Here is a 24,070-nt window from a genome sequence, read left to right on the forward strand (position 1 = left end):
AGGGCTTAACAGATTAGGAGATAATCTGAAAAACCAACAATTAAAGGTATGGACCAGCTACGAGGGAGGGCGAATCGCCAAAAGCCTCTTGGGTGAAGGAAACTCGCTCGGTAACAGAGCCGAGGAGATCTTGAAATTAAACAGAGCTGATATTAGAGTCATCGTAGAGTTACTCACAGGGCATGATAACCTGAACAAGTTCCAACATCAGATTGGAAAAAGACAATCTCTCGCGTGTGACAGATGCGAAGAAAATTCAGAAGAAACATCGATCCACTTTCTCTGTTACTGCCCGGCGCTCATACAGCAGCGAAGGAAATGTTTTGGTCCGGCCATAGTCGAACCAGAAGAAATTAGGAAACTCAGCGCTAGGCAAATCCTGGGTTTCAGTACATCAGAAAATTATTAAATTATTTATTATGTTTTTTTGTTTAGAAATTTCACCTATTTTTCGAAGTTACGTTTGTAAGAATTTGTTTAGATCTGTAGAGTGCAAAGCACGCTATGACCTTTTATATGAATCTCCAGCGAGGCGAATGAAATTTCCTAGATCAGATTATTGAATTTTCGGAAATTCAACGAAAAATAACAAACTTTCCAGGAAATATATAGAGAATAAATATGATTGATGATGCAATTTTTTATGGAAAATCCATTAATATATTCATCTTATTTTAAACTTGATACAATGTTATCATATGATAAGAGAATAATTCTTAATTTAATAAGACCCCAAGACGAGTGTATGACCTTTTAGAGATCGAACTATCGAACCAATAGCTTCCTGAAAGAAAAACTATTACATTCTTCCTGAATCGGAAAATTACCTAATTGTATAATATTTTAAGAAAAAATTATTTTCAAAATATTGAACAAAAAGGCCATAATTATCAATTTCCTGCTAAAAGAACATAAGTAGTATTTATTTTTGTAAACTATTTTAAAGTACCTATTTTAGAAGGTCTTTTTATGCCTTTCTCCCTCGAAACTTAGATTATTTTCAGGAAAAATAGGACTAAAAATTAGATTAAAAAAAAAAAAATTGAAATTCTTATTAAGTTTTATTTAAATATAAATTATTATTTCGATATAAAATTCAGAATCCTCCAATTATCTCGAAAACTTTACCATACATTTATATTATCGTACAAAAATATAATTTTTAATAAAACTAGGCTCGATCGTGGCAACACATCTCTTAAATTGCAAGTTAAGTAAAGGATAAAATGTTTATTAGAACCTAAACTTTAAAGTTAGTCGATTACCCATCAGACTATTTTGTTAATAGTTCATTGATCAACCACAAATAAATTTGAATGAAAAATTTCGTTTGATTGAGATCAAATGGATATCACCACCTTCCCTACTTAGAAATAAATACGTTTAAAGTGGTTCGGCCCCTGGTGGAAAAAATATTTGAAGAAAGAATAAGACATTCTGAAAAAGTCCTAGGAATTTTGAATTTCTCAACGTTTTCGTCCTAGTCTAATTCAGAATTATTCAGAGTTCTTAATACTTTTTTAAAGTTTCTAAGACTTTTTCAGAGTTTCTTAAGACTTGTTAAGACTTATTCTATTTTCAAATATTTTTTCCACCAGGGGCTGTCACGTGACTAGCCAAATAGGCAATTTTTATGACGTAAATGTAAGAAAATGATTTTAAAATATCATAAACTAAGCAATTTGTATGACGTAAATGTATTAAAATGCTCTAAAAACATCGAAAAAGCGTCAAATACCAAGATTTTTTAATGTTTTCTTTTTGGAAAGCGTCTTAAGGAAAATGATTTCTAAAAATTTGAGGGATTTTGACCGATTATATTTTTAAATGACTTCGAAAGTAAGCATAATTAATTTTGGTATATGTAATTTGCCCATTCCCCAGAAAAAAAACACCCACTTCGATCGTGCTTTTTCATTTCATTCCTTTAGACATTTGTAACAATTTCCCATACTTATGCTTAACTTAATAATGCTTTACCACCTCGACGTTTATCGTATGCAGCTTCTGATTTTGAACGAATTTGTGATAATGCAGTTGCTGCTGAATATCCAGACTCAACAACTAACTGGAAATCAACACCTTTTGCGCGTAATTGATTTGCAACATCTTCCTCGCGCATACATTCATACATATATGTAACATGATTCTTATGATAATTAAATTTAGGCATAAATCGGCACGTTTGTACAGCCTTCTCCAATGAATAATTCAATACAAAATAATTATACAATGTATTAACAATTGCACTTAAAATTTTACCACCTCCTGCGGCACCAATTTGAAAAACGGGTTTACCATCTTCATCAACCATTATTGTACCGGAAATCTTTGAACTTGGTACTTTATTCGGACCTGGTGCATTCCGTAATGGTTTTCCTTTACGTCTCCAATTTGCATCACTAAAATCGCGCATTTGATTATTATAAAAGAATCCCATCGTTTTTGATAAAATACCCGATCCAAATGTATGATTAATTGTACTTGTGGCAGATATCGCAGTATGGCCAATTTTAATGACTACATTTGTTGTACCAAAATCTAATGGTGATATCATTCGTGCTAACTTCACATCACCAAATTTCCGGGGGATTGTTGAACTTATATCGATACCATTTTTAACAATTCCGGTTCCTAATATTTTTCCTGCTTTGTTAATAATTTTATGGATTGTTGCATTTCTTAATTCCCGGATATGTGGTTGGAACGCATACGTATATTTGAGGATTTTTAATAAATATACAATTTTTTCAGTTTGCGTTGCATCTTTTTTCATTAAAGCCTTTACTCGTTCCATCATTTTTAATGCTAATAATACTGAGTAACCACTTCCTGGAACTCTGGTTGTATAAACTGTATACTTGCCAAATTTACCAGTTGCAGGTTTTTTTACTTTCACTTTATAATTTCGTATATCTTTCGATGTGATAAATGAAGTAGTTTCACTTAAATCTTCCATCACCAGTTTATGTAACTTCCCACCCTTTTTATACATCGACGATGATGGTCCATCTTCACTAATTTGTCGTAACAACTTACAAAATAATCGATTTTTACATGTTTTCGTTGCCATATTAACATTAATGATTTTATCCCAAACATGTGAAACGTTTTGAATACTTTTAAATGCTTCATGAGTTGTTTTAGACATGTCGAAACCTGTATCGCATAATTTTATAACTGGTGCAATTATTTCACTCCATTTTAATTTATTATTTTCCTTATCCAAATTGTACAATGTTTCGTAGCCTTTCAGCATACTTGGAATTCCAACTGAATTTCCTCCGATTAACTCGTAATCCGCAAATGATGCATTACTTGGAGATTGTTCTCTAGAGTTTATATATAATGCTGTTTTCTTTCCTTTACTTTTACTGTAATACACAGCTTGGAATCCACCCCCTAAACCAGAATCCATAGGATGAACCATTCCTTCACATAATGAAACAGCTATAAATACTTCCCGTGCATTTCCACCTTTTGAGACTAATTGTTTTGCTATACTTGTACACAAAGGATTGTTGGTTACAATTACATTTCGTTTTTTCGCTTTTGTTCCTTTTTTCTCACTCGCATTTGATTCACTTAACATCACAATCGCGATAGTGAATATCGTTAGAATTGTAGCTTTCATTGTTGTTCTTTGGGTCGTATAATAAGAACCGCTTAACTAAAAGACTTAAGATTTTTGTTAATACTAAAATAATTTGATATAATTTATGCAGTTTTATAATAAACTTTTTTTTAGTGGTTAAAATCACTTTTTTCCTCATATTACTCACAAAATATTTTATCAATTTTCTATTATTTTGATCTTTAGCTTTAAAATTAAAAAAAAAAAAAAAAACAATTATTTTTTAATAACGTTGATAATAGGGAATATTAATGTAATTTTTTTAATATTTTTAATTCATTGTTTACACCGTTATAACAAAGTAAAAAATATAAATACTGTTTAAAAATTATGTATTTAAGTGTAAAAAAATAATTAAAATACATTAAAATTTTGAGATATTTTAAAGCATTTTTTTGGCGCTCTCTGTTGATGACGTATAAGTACGTGATCTGTCAATTGGTGACATTTCAATGTATAATTTACACTTAAAAAATGAATTTACAACACAGAATTTACACTCGTTATTATTTAAGTTTTCTAATAAAAAGCCGTAGAATAATATAATTTAATGAAATACCATATAAAATGTAAGTAATTAATATCATACAGTATGTCAACAAATTTGACAAGCCCGTACTTTGATGTCACGTACGTATAAAAATTTGAATTTCCGTTTTAGGTTTTTTTAAATGCCCTCCCTGAATTTGTACTTTTATTAATTAATTTCAAGTAATTAAAAAGATATTAATTACTAAAATAATGGTTTAAAATATTTGATCAACATTAGCCTGAGACTTGAATTGTGATCTAAAAATCACGTTTTATCATCTTTAAATCATATATAGATATCGTGCAACAACCTCCGAGTAACGAGTTGGGACTGATTATATAACGAATTTCTTCAAAACTCCAGGATCCAACAGGGATAGTGCTCATTCTGTTCACCAGCTACCTCTGAGCTCAATTCTGTCACGATATTCGTGTTTAGCGCCCCCATAAACTCCGGAGAAAAGAGTTTGGACCGATTATATAATTAATTTGCCGAAAATTCCAGGAGACGACGGGAAACTGTTTACCTTTTGCACCAGGTACCTCTGAGAAAATGTATACTAATTAAATTGCATATTTTTAATTTCTTATAAATGAAATTAGGTCACAAAATTTCTTGACGCCCTAATGAATCGAATGTTGAAAATCGCATTCATATCCGACTTATTGCTCAAATTTTTCGAACTTTATTCCTTGGTTTCTTCGTCTAAACTGATTTATCTTAAAAAGGATAAAAAATAAAAGAATGTTTTTTTATTAAAAAATGTATTTTTTATTATAAAAAAAAATTGTCGTAAATTATACAATAATTAAATTTTTCTTTATTTTCAAAATATTTCTTAAATTTCATGTAATACTTGCTAATACTGTCTATACCTAACTAATCTCCATATTTTACGAATTTTTTGATGATTTTTGTACGTCCATATTTTTTAATGAAACTGAGAAAACAGACAATCAAATTATACTTTTCGATTTCTTGGAAATAAAAAGTCGATTACAGATTAATGAGTCTTTTTTTTTAACTCAAATTGAATTAAATCCTAATTAAAAAAAGAAACACAAAATTTCGATAAAATTGATGGATTGGCAGATAAATAAATAATAAATAAATAGTCAAACTTTTTAAGGTAGTACGAACACCAAAGCCATTTTAGTCTTAAGGTTGAAATTATTTGTACCTTATTTTCAACTTTGATGATGAATTTTGTTATATCTTCATGAATGTACAATAAAATTTTTCGATATCTGCCTAGGTTTTCGAAATATCGAAAGCTAAATAATTAAACACAGTTTTCAATTTTCGAACCCTTTAAAATTCTCTTAAAGAATTGATTCAGACTATATTAAACTTTATATAAAAAAAAATCATGCCTTTTATCCAAAATTTCCCTGGCGCTCGTACATCCTTAATCTAGTATTCTTAGGTTAATAACGATGAACCACCTCGCCGTCTATCGAATACAGCTTCCGATTTCGAACGAATTTGTGATAATGCAGTTGCTGCTGAATATCCAGATTCAACAACTAACTGGAAATCAATGCCCTTTGCCCGTAATTGATTTGCTACATTTTCATCGCCAATACATTCATACATAAATTTGATATGATTTTTGTTATAGTTAAAAAGAGGCGTGTATCGACAAGCTTGTAAAGCTTTCTCTAAAGATTGATTCAGCACAAAATAATTATACAATGTATTAACAATTGCACTTAAAATTTTACCACCTCCTGCCGCCCCAATTTGGAAAACTGGTACACCATCTGGATCAACCATTATTGTACCGGAAATCGATGAACCTGGTACTTTATTCGGACCGGGTGCATTCCGTAATGGTTTTCCTTTACGTCTCCAATTCGGATTATTAAAATCACGCATTTGATTATTATAAAAGAATCCCATTGTTTTTGATAAAATACCAGAACCAAATGTATGATTAATTGTACTTGTGGCAGATACAGAAGTATGTCCAACTTTTACGACTACATTTGTGGTACCGTGAGCTAATGGTGATACCATTCGTGCTAACTTCACATCACCAAATTTCCGGGGGATTGTTGATGAAATTTCTAAACCATTTTTAACAATTCCTGATCCAATTGTTCTACCAGCTTTGTTAATGATTTTATGGATTGTTGCATTCTTTATTTCCCGTACTTGTGGTTGGAACGCATACGTATATTTGAGGATTTTTAATAAATATACAATTTTTTCAGCTTGTGTGGCATCTTTCTTCATTAATGCTTTAACTCTATCCATCATTTTTAATGCAAATAATACGGTGTAACCACTTCCTGGAACTCTGGTTGTATAAACTGTATACTTGCCAAATTTTCCAGTTGCAGGTTTTTGAACTTTCACTTTATAGTTTCGTATATCTCTCGATGTGAGAAACGAAGATGTTGCACCCAAATCTTTCATTAGCATTTTATGTAATTTACCATTTTTTTTATACAACGAAGATGATGGTCCATCTGCACTAATTTGTCGTAACATTTTACAAAAAATTGGATTTTTGTACTCATTTGTTTCCATATTCATTTGGATTATTTGATCGTAATGCGCAATCTTATTATATTCCTCAAACATATTTCGAACTGTTCGAGACATAATGAAACCTTTTTCACATAAATCAATAACTGGAGCAATTATATCACTCCATTTTAGTTTATTCTTGTCTTTATCTATGTTATATAATGTTTCGTAACCCTTCAATACACTTGGAATTCCAACTGAATTTCCCTCGGTTAATTCGTAATCCGCAAACGTCGCATTACTCGGAGATTTTTCTCTAGCATTAATATAATATGCCTTCGATCGCTTTCCTTTACTTCCTTTGCTGTAATACACAGCCTGGAATCCACCACCTACTCCAGAATCCATAGGATGCACAAGACCTTCGCATAATGAAACAGCTATGAATACTTCCCGTGCATTTCCACCTTTTGAGATTAATTGATTTGCGATGTTTGTACAATCTGGATTATTTGTCACAACTAAATTACGTTTTTTTGCCTTTCCAGCCGCATTTGTTTCACTGAGCAACACAAACACGATAGTAAATATTGTAAGGACTGCCGCCTTCATTGTTATGCTCCGGTTCGTAATAGAAACCGGCTATAAGGAAAAGATAATTTCAAAATTGTGTTGAACACTACAATACTGTGATTTAGTTTTTGCGGTTTTATATCATCGTGATTAAGATGATATTTTTTTCCTCATATTAATCACAGAATATTTTTTATCAAACTTCCTCATCTATCTGAATCTTTGACAATAATTTTACTCTTTTTCCAACTCCTGTTATAATTATAATTAATAAAAAAAATTATTTAAGAAATCAAAAAACCCGACTGAGTTAAATATAAACTGAAAAGACAAAAACAAGTCCAGCAGTTTAATGGGTCTCGACTTCGCTAAAGTCGCTATGTAAACTGCTGGACTTGTTTTTTCTTTTCTGTTTATATTTTACACAGTCGGGTTTTTTTGATTTTTTAAATAATTCTCTTCAATGAAATTTCCTAGAGATTTTATGGGAAACAATTTTCTGGTTTAGCTCATTCCCGCCTTTCTTATCAATTATGAGAAAATGTAGAGATTTTATGGGGAACAATTTTCTGGATCAGCGAAGGAAAAGGTTTGGTCCGGACATAGTCGAACCAGAAGAAATTAAGAAACTCAGCGCTAGGCAGATCCTGGGTTTCAGTACATCAGTTGGTTATAATAGCCACTGAAAAGCGTAACGGGGATAGAGTACAAGGGTCTATTTGGCTAGGTGCTCTGAACTATTGCTTTGAGGCCCGATGCTCGAGTATAGCCCGCTAACCTCCATACCCATACCCATACCCAACTGTAGATAATTGTGTACAGAACTTGTTGTTAAAATAAGTGAGTACAAAAAGATAATACATGAAGTTTTTTGAAGGTTCAAGTTTCTGGCAGTAAGTTTGCAGAAGAAGAAAATTCAATTCTGTATAATCACTATTATTCAGCTACATTTTTGCAAAATAGTCAATGAAAAATTCGACAAAAAAACTTATGCCATCAAGATCTTGGAATTTTTCCTGATTTGCTATGAATTTTACCGGATATGCTAATCTAAAAAACTGATTTTTCTTTAAAAATTACACCTTGCGTTAATTTTGGGATACTCTTTAGGTACACTCAATATGTTTATTTACAGTTTCCTTTGGTTTTTCATCGAAAGTGGTTAATTAATTAATTTTAAATTGGTGATTCTTTTCTTTTCTGAGATTTAACCGCGTTTAATGAAGGGAATTAATGTTAATAAAAAAGATTAAAAATTCTGATTTTCCTACCAATTTTACAAATTAATATGTAGTTTTTCCGGTTGGATATTGTCAATAATACATCTCATTATCCAAATGATTATCACTCAATTATTGGTTTTTTTTTCTTTTATTCTTGTGGTAAAACTTTTTCTTATCAATTATCGTTGTCAATTTTTATACCAATAATTTTTTTAAGTACGGATCCAGTAAATTTTTTAAAGAGGAAATTTTAAACTTTTCATTAAATAAAATTATTATGGTTTACTTACTATAGATCTTTCTAGATATACTGAAATCGCTTTGAGGTATTGCTTCGTCTGCGATTTTGGTCGATATCTCAAAAACTATACACGTTCAATCGTCAAATAGACCCGATTTTTTTATTTTAGCGTCAAATTTAACTCTAGAAAGAGGTTTTATAAGTTAATTTAGACCCAAAAAATTACAAAAATTGGGTTAATTTTACAATTGGGTGAGTATTTTTTTTAAATATCGCGTAAATCTTTTAAGAAAAGCATTTATTTCGGAGTGTTTCTCGAAATATTTCGAAAAACGTTCATCTTATCGTCAAATGAGTTGAATTTGTATGTCTTTTAAATCCCAAGTATCCTTAATAATCCAAAGACACAAAAATCTGATTGATTTTGCAATTGAACGACACTTTTCTGAGTTATCAACTGAAACTGTTCCGAGGTATTGCCTTTCGTCAAGGATTTTAGTCGGTTACTTAAAAACTATACGTTCAATCTTCCAATAGATCCAATTTTTGTATTTTTAGGGTCATAATTAACGCTAGAAAGTGATTTTTGTTGAAATTTTCTTAAGGGGGGTACCCTTTGAAAGAAGAAGAAAATCACCAAAAAAAATGCTTTTCGGATTTTGAAAAAAAAGTTGGTTTATAGGGTAATTTAGACCCAAAAAATATATAATTGGAGTTAATTTTACGATTGAATGAGTATTTCTTGAAATATCGCTTAAAATATTGTACGAAAGCTTTTATTTCGAAACAATTCTGGAGATATCTCGAAAAATATTCAACTTAGCGTTAAATGAGATTTGTATGTCTTTTTGGTCTAAAAAACTGAACGCCAAATTCTGAGTTATCAATTATTGATTTCTCATAGAGATCTTGGATGTAATAGGAGAGAATGGGCTGTATGGGCGTCAGTCCCATACTGGTTACTTGCAGCCAATAATAAAATTACCCTCCGTATAAAAATAGAAATACTGACCTACGCAGCTATACAAGTTTATCTGCAAAAGATTTATCACGTGCACGTGTGTTCAGTTGGACACAGTTGACTAAGTTGCAGTGACCTAGGACACAAATGACTAATTTTCGAACATGTAACAAGCAACTTAAAGATTTCGTAATGTATAATATTTAAAAAAATAAATTACTAACAACTATCTGATAGGAGGATGATGTTTTCATCTTGAAAATCCAAATAAAATAGTTAGGCCACCACGATTGTTTTAATGATGGGAAAAATGGTGCGTACTTTGAATTGTAACTGGTAGATTTATGTACACTGTACTCACCACTGTAAGCCACACAAAAAACGGCGACTAACCGTGTCACAGTGGAGTGTATTATCAAATTTCCGCACAAAATATACCTAATGAAGGGATTTTTCTGCTCAAAATTGATTCAAAATAGATATTTAGATCAAAAATCAATTATTTCATTTTGTTTTTTTTGTTTCCACATTAGGGGATTTTGGAATTATAAGTTACAAATTTTCACTGGAAAACTGCTTGCTCTTTTTTTGACTATTGACATAAGCTTACTTAATATCTATCCTTATTTTAGTCTTAAAAGAAAAGGCCTAAGTTCGTGCAAGATTTTTTTGCATAAACATGCTATAGAATACTTAAACTTTGCCCTGTTACATAAAGGGGCACATAAACTAAAAGCTTTTGAGTTTGTTAAATTTAATGAAAAAAAATTACCTTTTCTAACTGATGATGAATCACAAATATTTAATTATATTAATAGAAACATTAACATTAAATACTTATAAATAAAGCACAAACTATCTGCAATCTTAAAAAAAAACCTTACTTAATTGAACTAACACAGTGAACGTTAATTGAATGACACGGTAAATCGAGAGCAATAATAATAATAATATGCATCTGTAGGAGCAGATAGATTGCGGCTTACAAAGCAGGTGGAGGGCGTTGTTAAGGTAATACAAGTGACCTGTTTTTGATGGAGTGGTTTTCTAACTACTCCAAAAATCAACTTTCATGCAAAAGAAAAGAGTTGAATTTTCTGACTGCGTGCGCGTGTAACACTGATTAATTTTTGATTTCAACGAGATACGAAATGTATTTCTATATGCAAGTTGTTTGGTAAAATTTGATAGTAACCTCGAAGGGGCTTACACTAGAGCTCATTAGCTTCAATACAATTTTCTATAATCAACTTATTTACAAAGATATTTACGATTATCAGAAAGTTTTCGGTACGCCTTTTGAGATATTATCCACCACGGTTGGTTTTTTCTAACTCTTTCGTTACCTTTTTTTTTGTATACCTACGTTTCCTAATACTTTTCAATGGAAAACTATCTTGATATTCATGTAGTTTTTCGTATCAGATAAATGTCGGAACGAATAACATTATAAAATATACAGGACGATCCAAGTTTTTGGGATTTAAAACATAAGTGCCTGGATTTTAATATAAGAACAACCTAATTTTTCGACTTTATAAGTGAGCTAAGAGGCTTTTGTCCTACATTTAAATAAAACAAGTGAAATAAACAGTTGACTGAGTTAATTGTTGAAATACCATGTATAGACAGAGTTGATGACAATTACATTACACATACATACATGTCACACATACATAACTGCTATCCATTCCCATATAATACATACTATACAATTTGCGCATAATTTGCAACCTCACGGGTAAACAGTGGTCTTTACGAAAAAATGTTTAGAACCAAAGTTGTTTATTTTTTTATAATGGAATATTTGTTTTAAATTAAAATTTTGTTCTATCTCTAACGGTTTACAAGATGAGTCTTACGAACCCAAGAACCAATTCACCTATGTTGCTCATTTACGAACTCGACCTCACTTTTTACGTCCAAAGAACGCTGTAAAAATTTAAGCTTGATATCTTTTTTCGTTTTTGAGATATTGTGTTGACAGACGGACGGGTGGGTAACCACAAAAATGGACTAATTGGGCAACCGAAAATTGTGTTTTCTTATCTACATATCATGATTAATCATTCGAAACTTTTATCTAATCGACTGATTCTAAGAGGACAAACGACTAGATATATAATTATTCATGACATGCCGCATTTTGTCAAATTTTACGTATTTTAATAGTTTGACATAAAAGATAACATATAATACTAATACTTTATCAGTTTGGGGCTAGAAACATCGAAAATCGTATAGCAAAATGCATAGAATGGAACGACAGCTGCAAACATTGATTTTAATGAAAGCAAGCCGGCGCCCTCATCGTCCGTGGGATCCTGGGTAATTACTTCGAGTATCAAGTAGAAAAAAGGAAGCTGTTCACGATCCTTGTATAATAAAAAATCAAGACTACAAATGCAAGACCAATACTTTCAAATTTTAGTTGTCATGACTATTAAGGATCATAATACTTTGTACACTCTGTGTTGTATACAAAAAGTTTTACAAATATGAATAAAAAAATATTACCTAATTAAATGAATTTGTTAATTATTTATGATTTAAAGAGATAAAATCAGATTTAAATTTCATATAAATAATAATATAATTAGTCCTTCGGTTAAATATTTTTAATTAAATCTTTTATCGTTAAGGATATTTTCACTTAAACTTTAACAAATATTTTTAGTCTGTGAATTGGAAAATATAGTAAATATTATATTATGTTTTTTCAAAAATTAATTTTTGTAATTAGTTTAAATGCTTTTCTTCAAGATATTTGTGGAATAAAATTACGTAAGTAAATAAAATCTACTATTTTTATTGCAATAAATTCCAAAAGGAAAATGTAGATAAAAGTATCAGAAAACTCGGGTTTTTAGCTAAAAATTACGATATATCATGCGCTATATTTTTATCTTATTTTTGAAAATCTTTATTTTGTATGTAAGCCTATGTGTTTATTTTTTAAATAATACAAGTCAAAATATTTGAAAAGCATAACAGAGCCAAATATCCGATCTGAATGGAATTTTTAACGAAACTCACTAATTTTGGGACAATCATTTCATCTATGATGGTAGTTTTACACTACCATTAACCTTTATGCTACATTTTGGGATCAAGACCCCACATTCATGGAACCTGTGATAATGAGGTTACTTTTAACCAAAAATTTGAAAAGTATGACCAAAACTTAGTGGGGTTACATACTTGGTTTATCAAAATCGGATATAATTTGGCTGTGATAGAGCAAAATCAAATTTTTTGGATTTTGATGACGTCATTATGTTCAAAAAATTGATTTTTTTGATAACATAGCCAAATTTTAACCGATCTGAATGAAATTTTTTTTGAAACCAACTAATTTTGGGTCAAATTTTTCCTCTATGATGGTAGCTTTATTCTGCCATTCACCTTTATGCTCTATTCTGGGACCAGGTCACCCCGAACTTGGAAGCTATGAAAATTAGGTTACTTTTGACCGAAAATTTGAAAAGTATGACCCAAACTTAGTGGAGTTACATACTTGGATTATCAAAATCGGATATAATTTGGATGTGATAGAGCAAAATTAAATTTTTTGGATTTTGATGACGTCATTATGTTCAAAAATTGATTTTTTTGATAACACAGCCAAATTTTATCCGATCTGAATGAAATTTTTTTTGAAACCTACTAATTTTGGGTCAAATTTTTCCTCTATGATGGTAGTTTTATGCTACCATTAACCTTTATGATATATTTTGGGACCAGGACCCCACATTCTTGGAACCTATGAAAATTAGGTTAATTTTGACCAAAAATTTGAAAAGTATGACCCAAACTTTGTGGAGTTACATACTTGGTTTATCAAAATCGGATATAATTTGGATGTGATAAAGCAAAATTAAATTTTTTTGATTTTGATGACGTCATTATGTTCAAAAATTTGATTTTTTTGATAACACAGCCAATTTTTATCCGATCTGATTGAAATTTTTTTTGAAACCTACTAATTTTGAGTCACCCTTTTTATCTATGATGGTAATTTTAGGCTACCATTCACCTTTATGATATATTTTGACACCAGGACCCCACATTCTTGGAACCTATGAAAATTAGGTTAATTTTGACCAAAAATTTGAAAAGTATGACCCAAACTTAGTGGAGTTACATACTTGGTTTATCAAAATCGGATATAATTTGGATGTGAAAGAGCAAAATTAAATTTTTTGGATTTTGATGGCGAAATTTTTTTTAAAATATCGATTTTTTTGATAATGTAGAGTTTGAATCAGAAGTACGAATATTTTAAGTCAAGAGAGTACTTAAGTGGATTTAGATATTAACCTAGATTTTTACCTCTGGCAATTTAATGCCTTAACAGTAATTAAAAATCTTTCAAAATGTATTTCAAGAAAATCCCAGGCAACTGCTGGCTCCAAAAAAATGAAATTTTTTGCAGGGCTCCATATCAACCTTACGAATAATTTTTGTTCTAGCTGATACATTTCCAAAATGTCGTATTCAGGATGAAAATATTCAAGAATGCATGACAAAATCTGCCCAAACAGTAATTTCAATTTTGAAAAATGGTATTTGTACACGAAATATTTATTTCAAGTTTAAAAAATATTTTCTAATTATCGAATTGTTTTTTAGGAATACCAGAATTAGATTTTCCAACACTTGATCCTTTTCATATCGATTCATTACTATTACCAGATCTTGATGGGCCGGTAACACTGTCTCAAAAGTACAGTAATGCGATTCTTACCGGTTTAGGTGATATTAAAATCATCAATTTTACGTGAGTATAATTGGCAGTTTAGGAAATTGGAAACTTTTATGGTCTTATACGAATCATATATATATTTCAGGATTGATAAGAGTACATATCGAATTCAAGCAAAAGTCACAACACCCCAAATTACATTCTATGGTGATTACGAAGTTTCTGGACATATTTTGGTATTACCAATGGTTGGTACTGGAAAAGTGAATTTTACACTTTGTAAGTAAAAGCTGTAAAAACATAAGTAAATCAAGTGAAAACAGACAATTAACTGAGTTAATTGTTGAAATACTCTGTTTAGAAAGTGTTGAATGTCAGTGCTTGCATTATTTTTTTATAAATTAGACGATTTTCGGTCGTCATTTATTTGGTTTTCGAAAACTTTCGGAAGTATTTCCTAGAATTTATTTTCATTTCTCGAGAATCTTTCACAAAACCACTTGTTGAAGCTACTTGCAAATTTTCAACTCCTTATCGTTTTGAGTATTGAACAAAATAAACAACAAAATGTTGTCGATATTTGCGCCCTCATAGACCAAATATTGTCTCATTTTTGAACGCAAGGGCTAAAGATTTCAGAATCCAATCAACTCTTCTATAGTCGACAAGCTCAACCCAACCAACTCGTAATTACAACACTACTTCGGGTCTATAAAATTTTCGATCTATTTTTTTCGATTACCTTTATTAATCTGGTCATTTTTTTTTTCTAATTTTAGCAAATATCTCCAGTGACATTCTATTAGAATTTAACGTAATCGAGAAGAATGAAATTGAATACTTAGAAATCACAAAAGTCCATGTACCAATAGAAGCCGAACAACATTATTTTCGCTATGATAATCTTTTCAATGGTAACAAAACCTTGGGCGATAATATGAATGCGTTTTTAAACGAACATGCTGAGGAAGTCGCAGCTGATATGAGACCAGTATTTGAGGCAGCTTGTGATGAAACTTTCGAAAAGTATTTAAATAAATTATTCACAAACGTACCATTAAATGAATTATTTTTACAATAAAATGTATAAAAATTAATAAAAGAAAATTTTAATCTTATATATTATCACTCAAGCAAGTTTTTTTCTGTCCTACACTTATCTTCCTTGTTTTTTTTAATCAAATTCCATAATTCACCTCTCATTTTCAAGCTTAATTATGTCTAGGTTTGACGAAAAATGTACTCACAGTCAAAAAATATACCGCTTAGGAAAAACTCGCTTGATAAATAATTTGAACGAAAAAATATCATAAATAAATTTAAATAATAAGTTTATTAGGCAAACATGTTAGTTTTTACAAATGTTCTCCTAATATTAATTTAAGAATTTTTTACAAACTTTGGTTATGGTAACTTTGGGAGCGAAATTCTGCACGGGTCGATCATATTAATTTTAACGATACATTGTTTTTTTGTAAAAACCAAAAATTTTACACTAATTTGCATATTATATATATTATTTATTAATAATTATCATAATATTTATAGATGTTTAATAAGTTTTTTATCATATCAATTTATTGTCAATAAATAATATAATTATTAATTAATAATAATTTAATCAAGATTTAATTTAATTAATTATCATCATTATTTATCTGACTGGTTTAATAAAATAGTTTTATATTATTCAATTTCAATATTTGATTTATAAATTAATCTGTTTCCAAATAAAAACTTGTGCCAACACCACACTGACTCTTTCAGACTTTCGAACCCGAGACCCCTGCTGAAATATACTCCCCTCAAATCAAAGGTACGTAGAAGTAAATACAATCTAATATGGACGCCCCATCACGTCCTTGTTGTGGGGGAATCCTCTCTTTGCTAAAAACTCAACAAAATTTAACCAAATGCCAGTCATTTAAAATTCCATCCGGAAGATCCAAAATCGTAAGTCGGCGGAATTCCGTAGCATTTTCGCCTTCGCGAGCCTCTTGAAATTTTATTTTTTTCAAGTTTTCTCAAAAGAGATCGTTTTACCGATAGTTAAGAACAATTGAGTAAAATGATCCCACTGCGTTTTTTACCAAACAGTTCATATAAATTATCTATTAATTTTTCTTTTACATTGCATGAACGATTAGTATAAACACAAAAAGTCACTGGTAAAATCATCTTAATTAACACATTTAAGACCTGTCACATGATGGGGGATTGTTTTACCTATTTTAATTTTACACGCAAAATAGGGATCATTTTAACCAGTATAAACGGGATCATTTAACACGTAACGATATATTTGAATCTTAAGTTCTCTTTTAAATATTTCTAATCAAATTTCAAAGGGTAAAAATCAAGATTGATGTGGGATTTAATTTAAAATCACCCCTAATTTTATTCAAAAACAATTTTGAATTCGATATATTTCTTTATAAAAATCACATAAAACGCAAAGCAATATCAATTTCATTTTGCTATCACACCTATTATTCGATAATTTGTGCTATTATAATTAATAAATTAATAAATATTATTTAATTTATCATTTAATTTAATTCACATTTAATTGTATTAAATTATTTGGAACGGAATTATCCAACAAATTTCGTATTCATCAGAAATAATGTTTTTACGATATATAATATTCATAATAATTTCAAATTGTTTTTTATTCAGTGAAAATAAATTTGTGCTACGTGAGTTTACGCTTTTTTTTTTTTTTGTAGACCTATGTATTTTTTTTTTAATTTTTCTCATAATATTTTTTAGCACGAAATATACAAAGATGTAATCTCACAGATTCAAGTTTAAATGCGTGTATTTTAAAGAATGCTCAAGATTCTTTGGCGATGTTAAAAGATGGTAGGTTTTACTTTATTATTGATAATAATAATTTTTTTTAATACAGTAAAAATAACTCCAATTTCTTTATAGTCGCATCAATGAATACATCCTTAATAGCAGCTTCATTAAATAGTCCTATAATCTTATCTTACATAAGATGTTCTATTATTGACTGCAGAACTATTTCCTTCTGATAAAACACACACTCTATTTAAGTATTGTATGTATTTTTTATTAATTGATTATAATTAGAGTAGGGTTATTATCTCGTAAATTAGGCCTCAGATCCAAATTTGGTTAAGAACATTTTCTTCTTTTTTTTCTTAACTTTTCCAGGAGGTAATAGATCTGCAGTCGATAATAGAACACCCTGTATATATTTTCATCCCATATATTAGGGGGTGACTTTCTTTACTAAAAGTTTTCAACAACTTTTCACAGAAAGAAATTCATTCCTTTATACCAATCCCAAATAACAATTTTCTTTCATATGTAGGAATACCAAATTTTCAAATTTTACCAATGGATCCATTATTTATTGAACGATTAGCCATACCCGCAAAGAATGGTATCAGTGCAGTAAAATTAACTCAAGAGTATCGAAATGTTCTCTTGCATGGTTTGTCAAGATCAAAAATTTTGGATTTAAAGTAAGTAGATATTGTATTTTTTAACCCCCGAACTAAAAAAAAGGGGTGCTATAAGTTCGACCGTTATGTGTGTGTGTGTGTCTGTTTGTGGGATCGTAGCACCTAAACGGATGACCCGATTTTAATTTTTTTGGTTTCATTTGAAAAGTAATTTAATAAAGAGTGTTCTTAGCTAAGAGTTCTATTGTTCTTAGCATGTTTCAGAAAAACTAAAAAATTGGCGATGATCCTCAAAATCGTTTCAGTCTGAAAATCTAATATTAATTTTTTTTTAGTCGCTAATTAATTATTAAAAAATATAGTTATTATTATGGGAGTTCGTATGGAAGTACTTTAGTTGACAGTCAGTTAGTATAGTTATTGAAATAAATACCACGATACTCGAAATAAATTTTTTATTTCGATTATCCTGGTCCTTATTTCAATAACTAGGTCTTAACTCGAAGTTAACAAAAATACATCCCTATAGTCAGTTAGTATTCTGGGCACACTCGTCGCTGCGCAACCGCATGAATGTATTGTTCGTTATTCTCATACACATAGACCGACCACCTATATGGGTTGGCCCCTGGGTATTCTTTAGTATTCTTCAGAGACTATATCAGGATATATTCTCTGTATTCTTTTTCCTGTATTCCTGTGAACGCTTACAGGTGGCTTGCTTGACTGCTTGAATCATAATTCAATTCACTCGTTTTATTTGGATATTTAGACGAACGCGATTAATAACAAAATGGATGGTAAGAATTTTTTTTTTTAAATTATAATTCTTTATTTTAATGATAATAAAACAAATATATATATAATGTAAAGGTCAACATATGATAACTGGAAAATTGGATTTAGAATTGAAAATCAAAGAAGAGGTTATTGAAAATGAACGAATTAAAATTGAACAAGATCTACATTCTGAATTAATTATTAAAGATGAAAATTGTGATGAAATGTTTGAAGAAGAAGATGAAACGTTTGAAGGAATTGAAACTGATTCAAATCATCAAGAAAAACTATTTTCATGTGATGTTTGTGATAAAAAATTTAACCGTAAATACAGTTTAGTTCGTCATAAACAAACACATACCGAACACAAACCATTTTCATGTGACGATTGTGAGAAAAAATTTTACAAAAAATGCGATTTAGTTCGACATGAACAAACACATACTGTAGAAAAACCATTTTCTTGTGATGTTTGTCAGAAAAAATTTAATTTCCAAGTAAATTTAGTTGCACATAAACGAACACATACTGGAGAGAAACCATTTGCATGCGATATTTGTGAAAAAACATTTAATGTCCAACCAAATTTAGCTCGACATAAACGAACACATACTGGAGAAAAACCATTTTCTTGTGATGTATGTAAAAAAAAATTTAATAACCAACAAAATTTAGTGCGACATAAACAAACACATACTGAAAAAAAACAATTTTCATGTGATGATTGCGAGAAGAAATTTACCAGAAAAAACGATTTATTCCGACATAAACGAACACATACTGAAAAAAAATCATTTTCATGTTATATTTGTGAGAAGAAATTTCACAGAAAATACGATTTAGTTTTACATGAACGCATTCATACTGGAGAGAAACCATTTTCCTGTGATATTTGTGAGAAAAAATTTAGTTATCGAGTAAATTTAGTTGCACATAAACGAAAACATACTGGAGAGAAACCATTTTCATGTGATGTTTGTGAGAAAAAATTTAGGCTCCAACAAAGTTTCACTAAACATAAACGAACACATACTGAAAAAAAAAAACATTTTCATGTGATGTTTGTGAGAAAAAATTTAGGCTCCAACAAAGTTTAATTAATCATAAACGAAGGCATACTGAAGAAAACCTATTTTCATGTGATGTGTGTGAGAAAAAATTTGACAATAAAAACGATTTAGCTCGTCATAACCGAATACATATTGGGAAGAAACCATTTTCATGTGATGTTTGTAAGAAAAAATTTATTTTCATTTAGTTGTACATAAACAAAGAATTCATGGTAAAGAAAAACCAGGACAACATTTAAGTTTGAAAAAAGTTTAATAAAACATAGACTTGTACACTTAATGGATGGTCCATACGCATGTGAACACTGTGACCTAGTTCTTGCCCATCAAAATGAATTAAACGATCATAAACATAAAAATATTGTAATTTTAATAAACAAATAAATATTTCATTTTTGTGTTTTACAAATTTGTTTTTAATTTTTTTTCGGTAATTATTCCGGTTGTTAAAGCATCTTCAGGGAACAAGTGCGATAAAATTATAGAAATAAGTGACTTATTTACTAATTTGATAATAGTTGCGGTTTTCAACATTTGACGCGGAATCGAAAATCGAATTAAAATCGAAAAATTTCAACTTTTCATTGCAACCCTCAGGAAAATCGGAGAAACACCCCTCCCCCAAATATACGTTTCTTTTCTATATATGGTAGACAAAACCAGGTGATTGAAAACATGTTTTCATGCAGTACAAAGTACGCAAAGATCGATTGCGGTTTAAGAAAGTTTCACAGAAAGAGAAAAATCACTTTACCTTTTCTGCATTCATTTCTTCTACTTTTATAAATTGGTATTTTTTAATAGTTTTCTTGGATAAAATACTAACAAATTTGAAAATCATGCACACTTTTTTTTATTGAATAGTTCGAACATTTAGTAAACATAAGTTCGCTGCCCATTTGTTATGTTTTTAGGCAATTGTTATAACAAGAATGTAAAAATATTGTTAATAATAAGTTTATTAAAAAAAATTTTTTTTTTTTTACAGAATCGATATTTACAATAATTATCAATTGAACATTACAATATTGACACCTGTCACATATATGACCGGCGATTATCATTTAGCTGGTAAAGTATTAGTTTTACCAATTATGGGTAATGGAACCTTTAATATAACGTTAATCAATACAAAAAGTTTTATGAATATCACATCGAAAATCATCAAAAAACCAAATATTGAATATTTACATATAATTAAATGTGATTTAGAATTATATCCAGAAGAAATTCGAATGCAATTCGAGAATCTATTTAATGGGGATCCAACACTTGGAACACAAATGAATGTATTCTTAAATGAAAATAGCCAAACAATATTTGATGAATTAAAGGGCCCGTTTAATTTGAAATTTAGCAATATTTTTAAAAGTATTGTGAATAATATATTTGATAAATTTCCACTTAAAGATTTATTTATCAAATGAAAATCATTTAATGAATTAGAAACTTGTTTAAAATAATAATGTTAGTATTAAACAAGTGAAAACAAACAATTGACTGAGTTAATTATTGAAATACATGTCACACATACATAACTAATATTCCCATATAATCCATACTATAAAATTTACGTCTAATTTGCGCCCTCACGAGTAAAAAGTTATGTTTAAGAAAAAATGTTTCAAACAAAAGTTGTTTATTTTTTTATAAGAAACATTTTTTACATTTAAACTTTTATTCCATACCTAACGGTCTACAAGATGAGTCGTACGGACCCAAGACCCAATTAACCTATGTTGCTCATTTACGAACTCGGCCATTTACGTCCTGAGTACGCGGTAAAAATTTCAGCTTGATATCTTTTTTCGTTTTTGAGTTTCGTTTCAAGTTATCGTGTCAACAGACAGACGGATGGGCAGCTGAAAATGGAATAATTAGTTGATTTTATGAAAACCTTTACCAAAATCTTGTCCATAGCATCAATATTTTTAAGCGTTACAAACTGGGGACTAGACTTAGTATACCTTGATATATTTCATATACAGTGGACCCCCCGTAATCTGACAAACGTTTTGTAGAGCAGTGTCGAACTATCGAATTTGTCGGATTATAGAGTACTGTTTAAGACCCCCTATAGTCCAGAATTTTTTAAGACTAAAGAGTACCTTGTAATCCGACAAATCAATAATCCAATCATAAAATTCTATATGTTATATTCAATAATAGGTATCTATTTACCATCTTTTAATAGAAAAAAAGTTCGAATTACAAGGGACACCGGATTAGACAGGGCCGGATTACCGGGGGTTCACTGTATACATGGTATAAATGTGTTGAGATTTGTTGTACGTTCAATAAATGGCAAGATATGAATTTGTTCATAATGGGGTTGAGGTAAAAATGAAAATGTTATTTATTAATGTCTCATCGATTGTTTTGATCAACCCAAATGTAAATGCAGGTGACACCCCTCGCCCTCCCCTGAATGTAATCATGGCCACACCCATGGGATTATTTAATGTTCTTGTTTAAATTCCACTTTTACATTAGGATGGCAACGTTCTTTATGTTTTTTCAATTGTGTTGATCGTGTATACTTTTGTTTACAAATTGTACACTCATAAAATATACCAGAATGAGCTTGCATGTGTAATATTAAATTCGCACGCCATTTAAAACGTTTACCGCATTGCTCACAAATAAATGGCTGATCCATTGTATGTACCTGTAAATGTTCATTTAAATGTGATTTTGAACGAAATGTTTTATGACATTTTGTACATTCAAACGGTTTCTTTTTCATCGATAACGATAAATTTGTACTATCGGTATTATCGTGTAAAGTTAATATATGAGCGTCTAAATTACGTTTATCACTGAATGCTTTATCACATTTAACGCACACGTATGGACGTTCACCGGTATGCGTACGAATATGCCTTTCTAATTTACCGCGTGCAACAAATACGTGACCACACCATGTACAACGAAATTGTTCGGTATGTAATAAATTGTGTACGCGTAGCTCACGTTTCGTAGAAAATTGTTTTTCACAAACTTTACACTGAAATGGACGAACAGTTGAATGTTGATTTGAGACATGCATTTGTAAATTGGCACGTCGCATAAATTGTTTATTACAAACCGTACAAGTAAACGGTTTTATTTTACCCGTATTCGGCGGTGGTGGTGGTTGTGGTTTCTTTAAATTAGTATCCTCTTCGGGGATTTTATCTTGCGCATTATTCGAAACTTGTTCTGGTTTAATTATTTCGATGACTGTTTGATAATAATTTGTCGATGCTGTTGATGTTTGAACTGTAACTGCTGGAGCGGTTGATGTTTCTTGTGGAGTTTGATAAAATTCTGTGGGGGTTTCATACAATACAGTTGTATTTCCGGATGAAGTCGATGTGGTTTCATAAATGGGTTCATGTTTTGGATACCATTTTGATGAATTTTCATATAGAATTTTATCAAATTCAAAATCAGTTGCTTCACATATTATAATAAAATTGTAAAAATCATTTATCTTTTTTAAACAAGGTTCACAAACTTCTTTGGGCTTCAAATCTCCTTCGGTTATCTGGAAAAAATGTTTTATCTACATATTCTTAAATGTGTATATAGAAAATTTCGTTCAATTACTTACAGGAATTGATAAGCATTTACGTAATTTTAATTCAAAATGCATTTTTTTATTATCGTTATCAAATATTGAGCTAACTATATCAGATATTTGGCCACATAATCTACAAATCTTATCTAACCACATGTTTACAATTTTTAAATAATTTTTGTTTACAAATATGTTATCTTGACAAATGACATTACAGTCAAACCTGGCTAGATGACAAGTAATAAAACTCACATTGTTATCATCCATCCATTGGTAGCTTCAACTAGTGGTGAAGCTACCTGCAGATTTTCAACTCTCTATATTTTATAGTTCTGAAGAAAATGGACACCGAGGTTTCGTCCTTATTTGCGCCTTACCGGAAAAACAATGATATTATATTATTTAAAGATATATTCAAAAAGGGTATTTCTAAGCGGAGTTTTTTGCGTTTGTAATAGCTAAAAAGCAAACATCTTCAAGCGTAAATAGGGTATTGAAAAGATCACAATACGGGCAGAAATTTTAGGACCTAGAGGATTATTTTAGTATAAACCTATACTTAATCAAATAATTCTAAAGCTTTTAAATCCAAGAAGGGTGGTAGGTGTCCTGACTTCCCCGTCTCTGTACATATACGGGTATATTCCTGAATAAATCTTCCCCTCACAAAAAATGGTATATGATCAGAGATATGACGGAAATAACAAATTTTCGAGAAAATTTAACTAATTTATACTCTAATACGCGTTGTTTGTTTCATTTGTATCACCTTTATCAGACAACCTTACCAGTCGGTAACTTTCATTAACAAGGTTTGACTGTACCATTAAGCAAAATATTGACATACGAGTATTTAAAAACATTCCATCCTGGAAGA

The 24,070-nt window shown here is 30.0% G+C and overlaps 6 protein-coding genes across 6 annotated transcripts; 3 read left to right on the forward strand and 3 right to left on the reverse strand.

The window, feature by feature from the left end:
* Positions 1-1,177: 1,177 nt before the first annotated feature.
* On the reverse strand, positions 1,178-3,684 carry LOC123301738 (glutathione hydrolase 1 proenzyme-like). The gene is made up of 2 exons (XM_044884620.1): positions 1,963-3,684; positions 1,178-1,394 (listed from the first exon to the last, which is right to left on the reverse strand). Coding segments are annotated over exons 1-2 (1,674 nt in total). The 5' UTR covers positions 3,635-3,684; the 3' UTR covers positions 1,178-1,392.
* Positions 3,685-5,463: 1,779 nt separating this feature from the next.
* Positions 5,464-7,313, reverse strand: LOC123301743 (glutathione hydrolase 1 proenzyme-like). Its single transcript, XM_044884626.1, has one exon. The coding sequence runs from the start codon at positions 7,251-7,253 to the stop codon at positions 5,589-5,591; it is 1,665 nt and encodes a 554-aa protein (XP_044740561.1). The 5' UTR covers positions 7,254-7,313; the 3' UTR covers positions 5,464-5,588.
* Positions 7,314-12,350: 5,037 nt separating this feature from the next.
* On the forward strand, positions 12,351-15,613 carry LOC123300370 (protein takeout-like). The gene is made up of 6 exons (XM_044882937.1): positions 12,351-12,423; positions 14,112-14,204; positions 14,272-14,419; positions 14,490-14,623; positions 15,124-15,405; positions 15,570-15,613. The coding sequence occupies exons 1-6, from the start codon at positions 12,351-12,353 to the stop codon at positions 15,611-15,613; spliced, it is 774 nt and encodes a 257-aa protein (XP_044738872.1).
* A 1,328-nt stretch (positions 15,614-16,941) lies between these two features.
* On the forward strand, positions 16,942-21,860 carry LOC123300372 (protein takeout-like). The gene is made up of 5 exons (XM_044882939.1): positions 16,942-17,043; positions 17,117-17,209; positions 17,688-17,841; positions 20,620-20,966; positions 21,826-21,860. Exons 1-5 carry the CDS (start codon positions 16,971-16,973, stop codon positions 21,858-21,860), a joined length of 702 nt encoding a protein of 233 aa, XP_044738874.1. The 5' UTR covers positions 16,942-16,970.
* LOC123301744 (gastrula zinc finger protein XlCGF8.2DB-like) lies at positions 18,391-20,529 on the forward strand. The gene is made up of 3 exons (XM_044884628.1): positions 18,391-18,581; positions 18,655-19,621; positions 20,436-20,529. Exons 1-3 carry the CDS (start codon positions 18,575-18,577, stop codon positions 20,446-20,448), a joined length of 987 nt encoding a protein of 328 aa, XP_044740563.1. The 5' UTR covers positions 18,391-18,574; the 3' UTR covers positions 20,449-20,529.
* Positions 21,289-23,276, reverse strand: LOC123301745 (gastrula zinc finger protein XlCGF8.2DB-like). The gene is made up of 2 exons (XM_044884629.1): positions 23,227-23,276; positions 21,289-23,160 (listed from the first exon to the last, which is right to left on the reverse strand). Exons 1-2 carry the CDS (start codon positions 23,266-23,268, stop codon positions 22,090-22,092), a joined length of 1,113 nt encoding a protein of 370 aa, XP_044740564.1. The 5' UTR covers positions 23,269-23,276; the 3' UTR covers positions 21,289-22,089.
* Positions 23,277-24,070: the final 794 nt, after the last annotated feature.

The sequence above is a fragment of the Chrysoperla carnea genome, chromosome 5, assembly GCF_905475395.1.
Source record: "Chrysoperla carnea chromosome 5, inChrCarn1.1, whole genome shotgun sequence".
NCBI classification, from domain to species: domain Eukaryota; kingdom Metazoa; phylum Arthropoda; class Insecta; order Neuroptera; family Chrysopidae; genus Chrysoperla; species Chrysoperla carnea.

What these genes read in the sequence shown, in the direction of transcription:
- LOC123301738 (XM_044884620.1), bottom strand. Translation starts at nt 3,634, where the DNA reads ATGAAAGCTACAATTCTAACGATATTCACTATCGCGATTGTGATGTTA.
- LOC123300370 (XM_044882937.1), top strand. Translation starts at nt 12,351, where the DNA reads ATGTTTTTTCAAAAATTAATTTTTGTAATTAGTTTAAATGCTTTTCTT. An exon ending in AAAAGTGAATTTTACACTTT is followed by an intron (nt 14,624 to 15,123) that starts GTAAGTAAAAGC and finishes TTCTAATTTTAG; the next exon opens with CAAATATCTCCAGTGACATT. An exon ending in ATTCACAAACGTACCATTAA is followed by an intron (nt 15,406 to 15,569) that starts ATGAATTATTTT and finishes AATTATGTCTAG; the next exon opens with GTTTGACGAAAAATGTACTC.
- LOC123300372 (XM_044882939.1), top strand. Translation starts at nt 16,971, where the DNA reads ATGTTTTTACGATATATAATATTCATAATAATTTCAAATTGTTTTTTA. An exon ending in TTTGGCGATGTTAAAAGATG is followed by an intron (nt 17,210 to 17,687) that starts GTAGGTTTTACT and finishes TTTCATATGTAG; the next exon opens with GAATACCAAATTTTCAAATT. An exon ending in AATATTTGATGAATTAAAGG is followed by an intron (nt 20,967 to 21,825) that starts GCCCGTTTAATT and finishes ATCTTTTAATAG; the next exon opens with AAAAAAAGTTCGAATTACAA.
- LOC123301743 (XM_044884626.1), bottom strand. Translation starts at nt 7,253, where the DNA reads ATGAAGGCGGCAGTCCTTACAATATTTACTATCGTGTTTGTGTTGCTC.
- LOC123301745 (XM_044884629.1), bottom strand. Translation starts at nt 23,268, where the DNA reads ATGCATTTTGAATTAAAATTACGTAAATGCTTATCAATTCCT. An exon ending in GTAAATGCTTATCAATTCCT is followed by an intron (nt 23,161 to 23,226) that starts GTAAGTAATTGA and finishes CATTTTTTCCAG; the next exon opens with ATAACCGAAGGAGATTTGAA.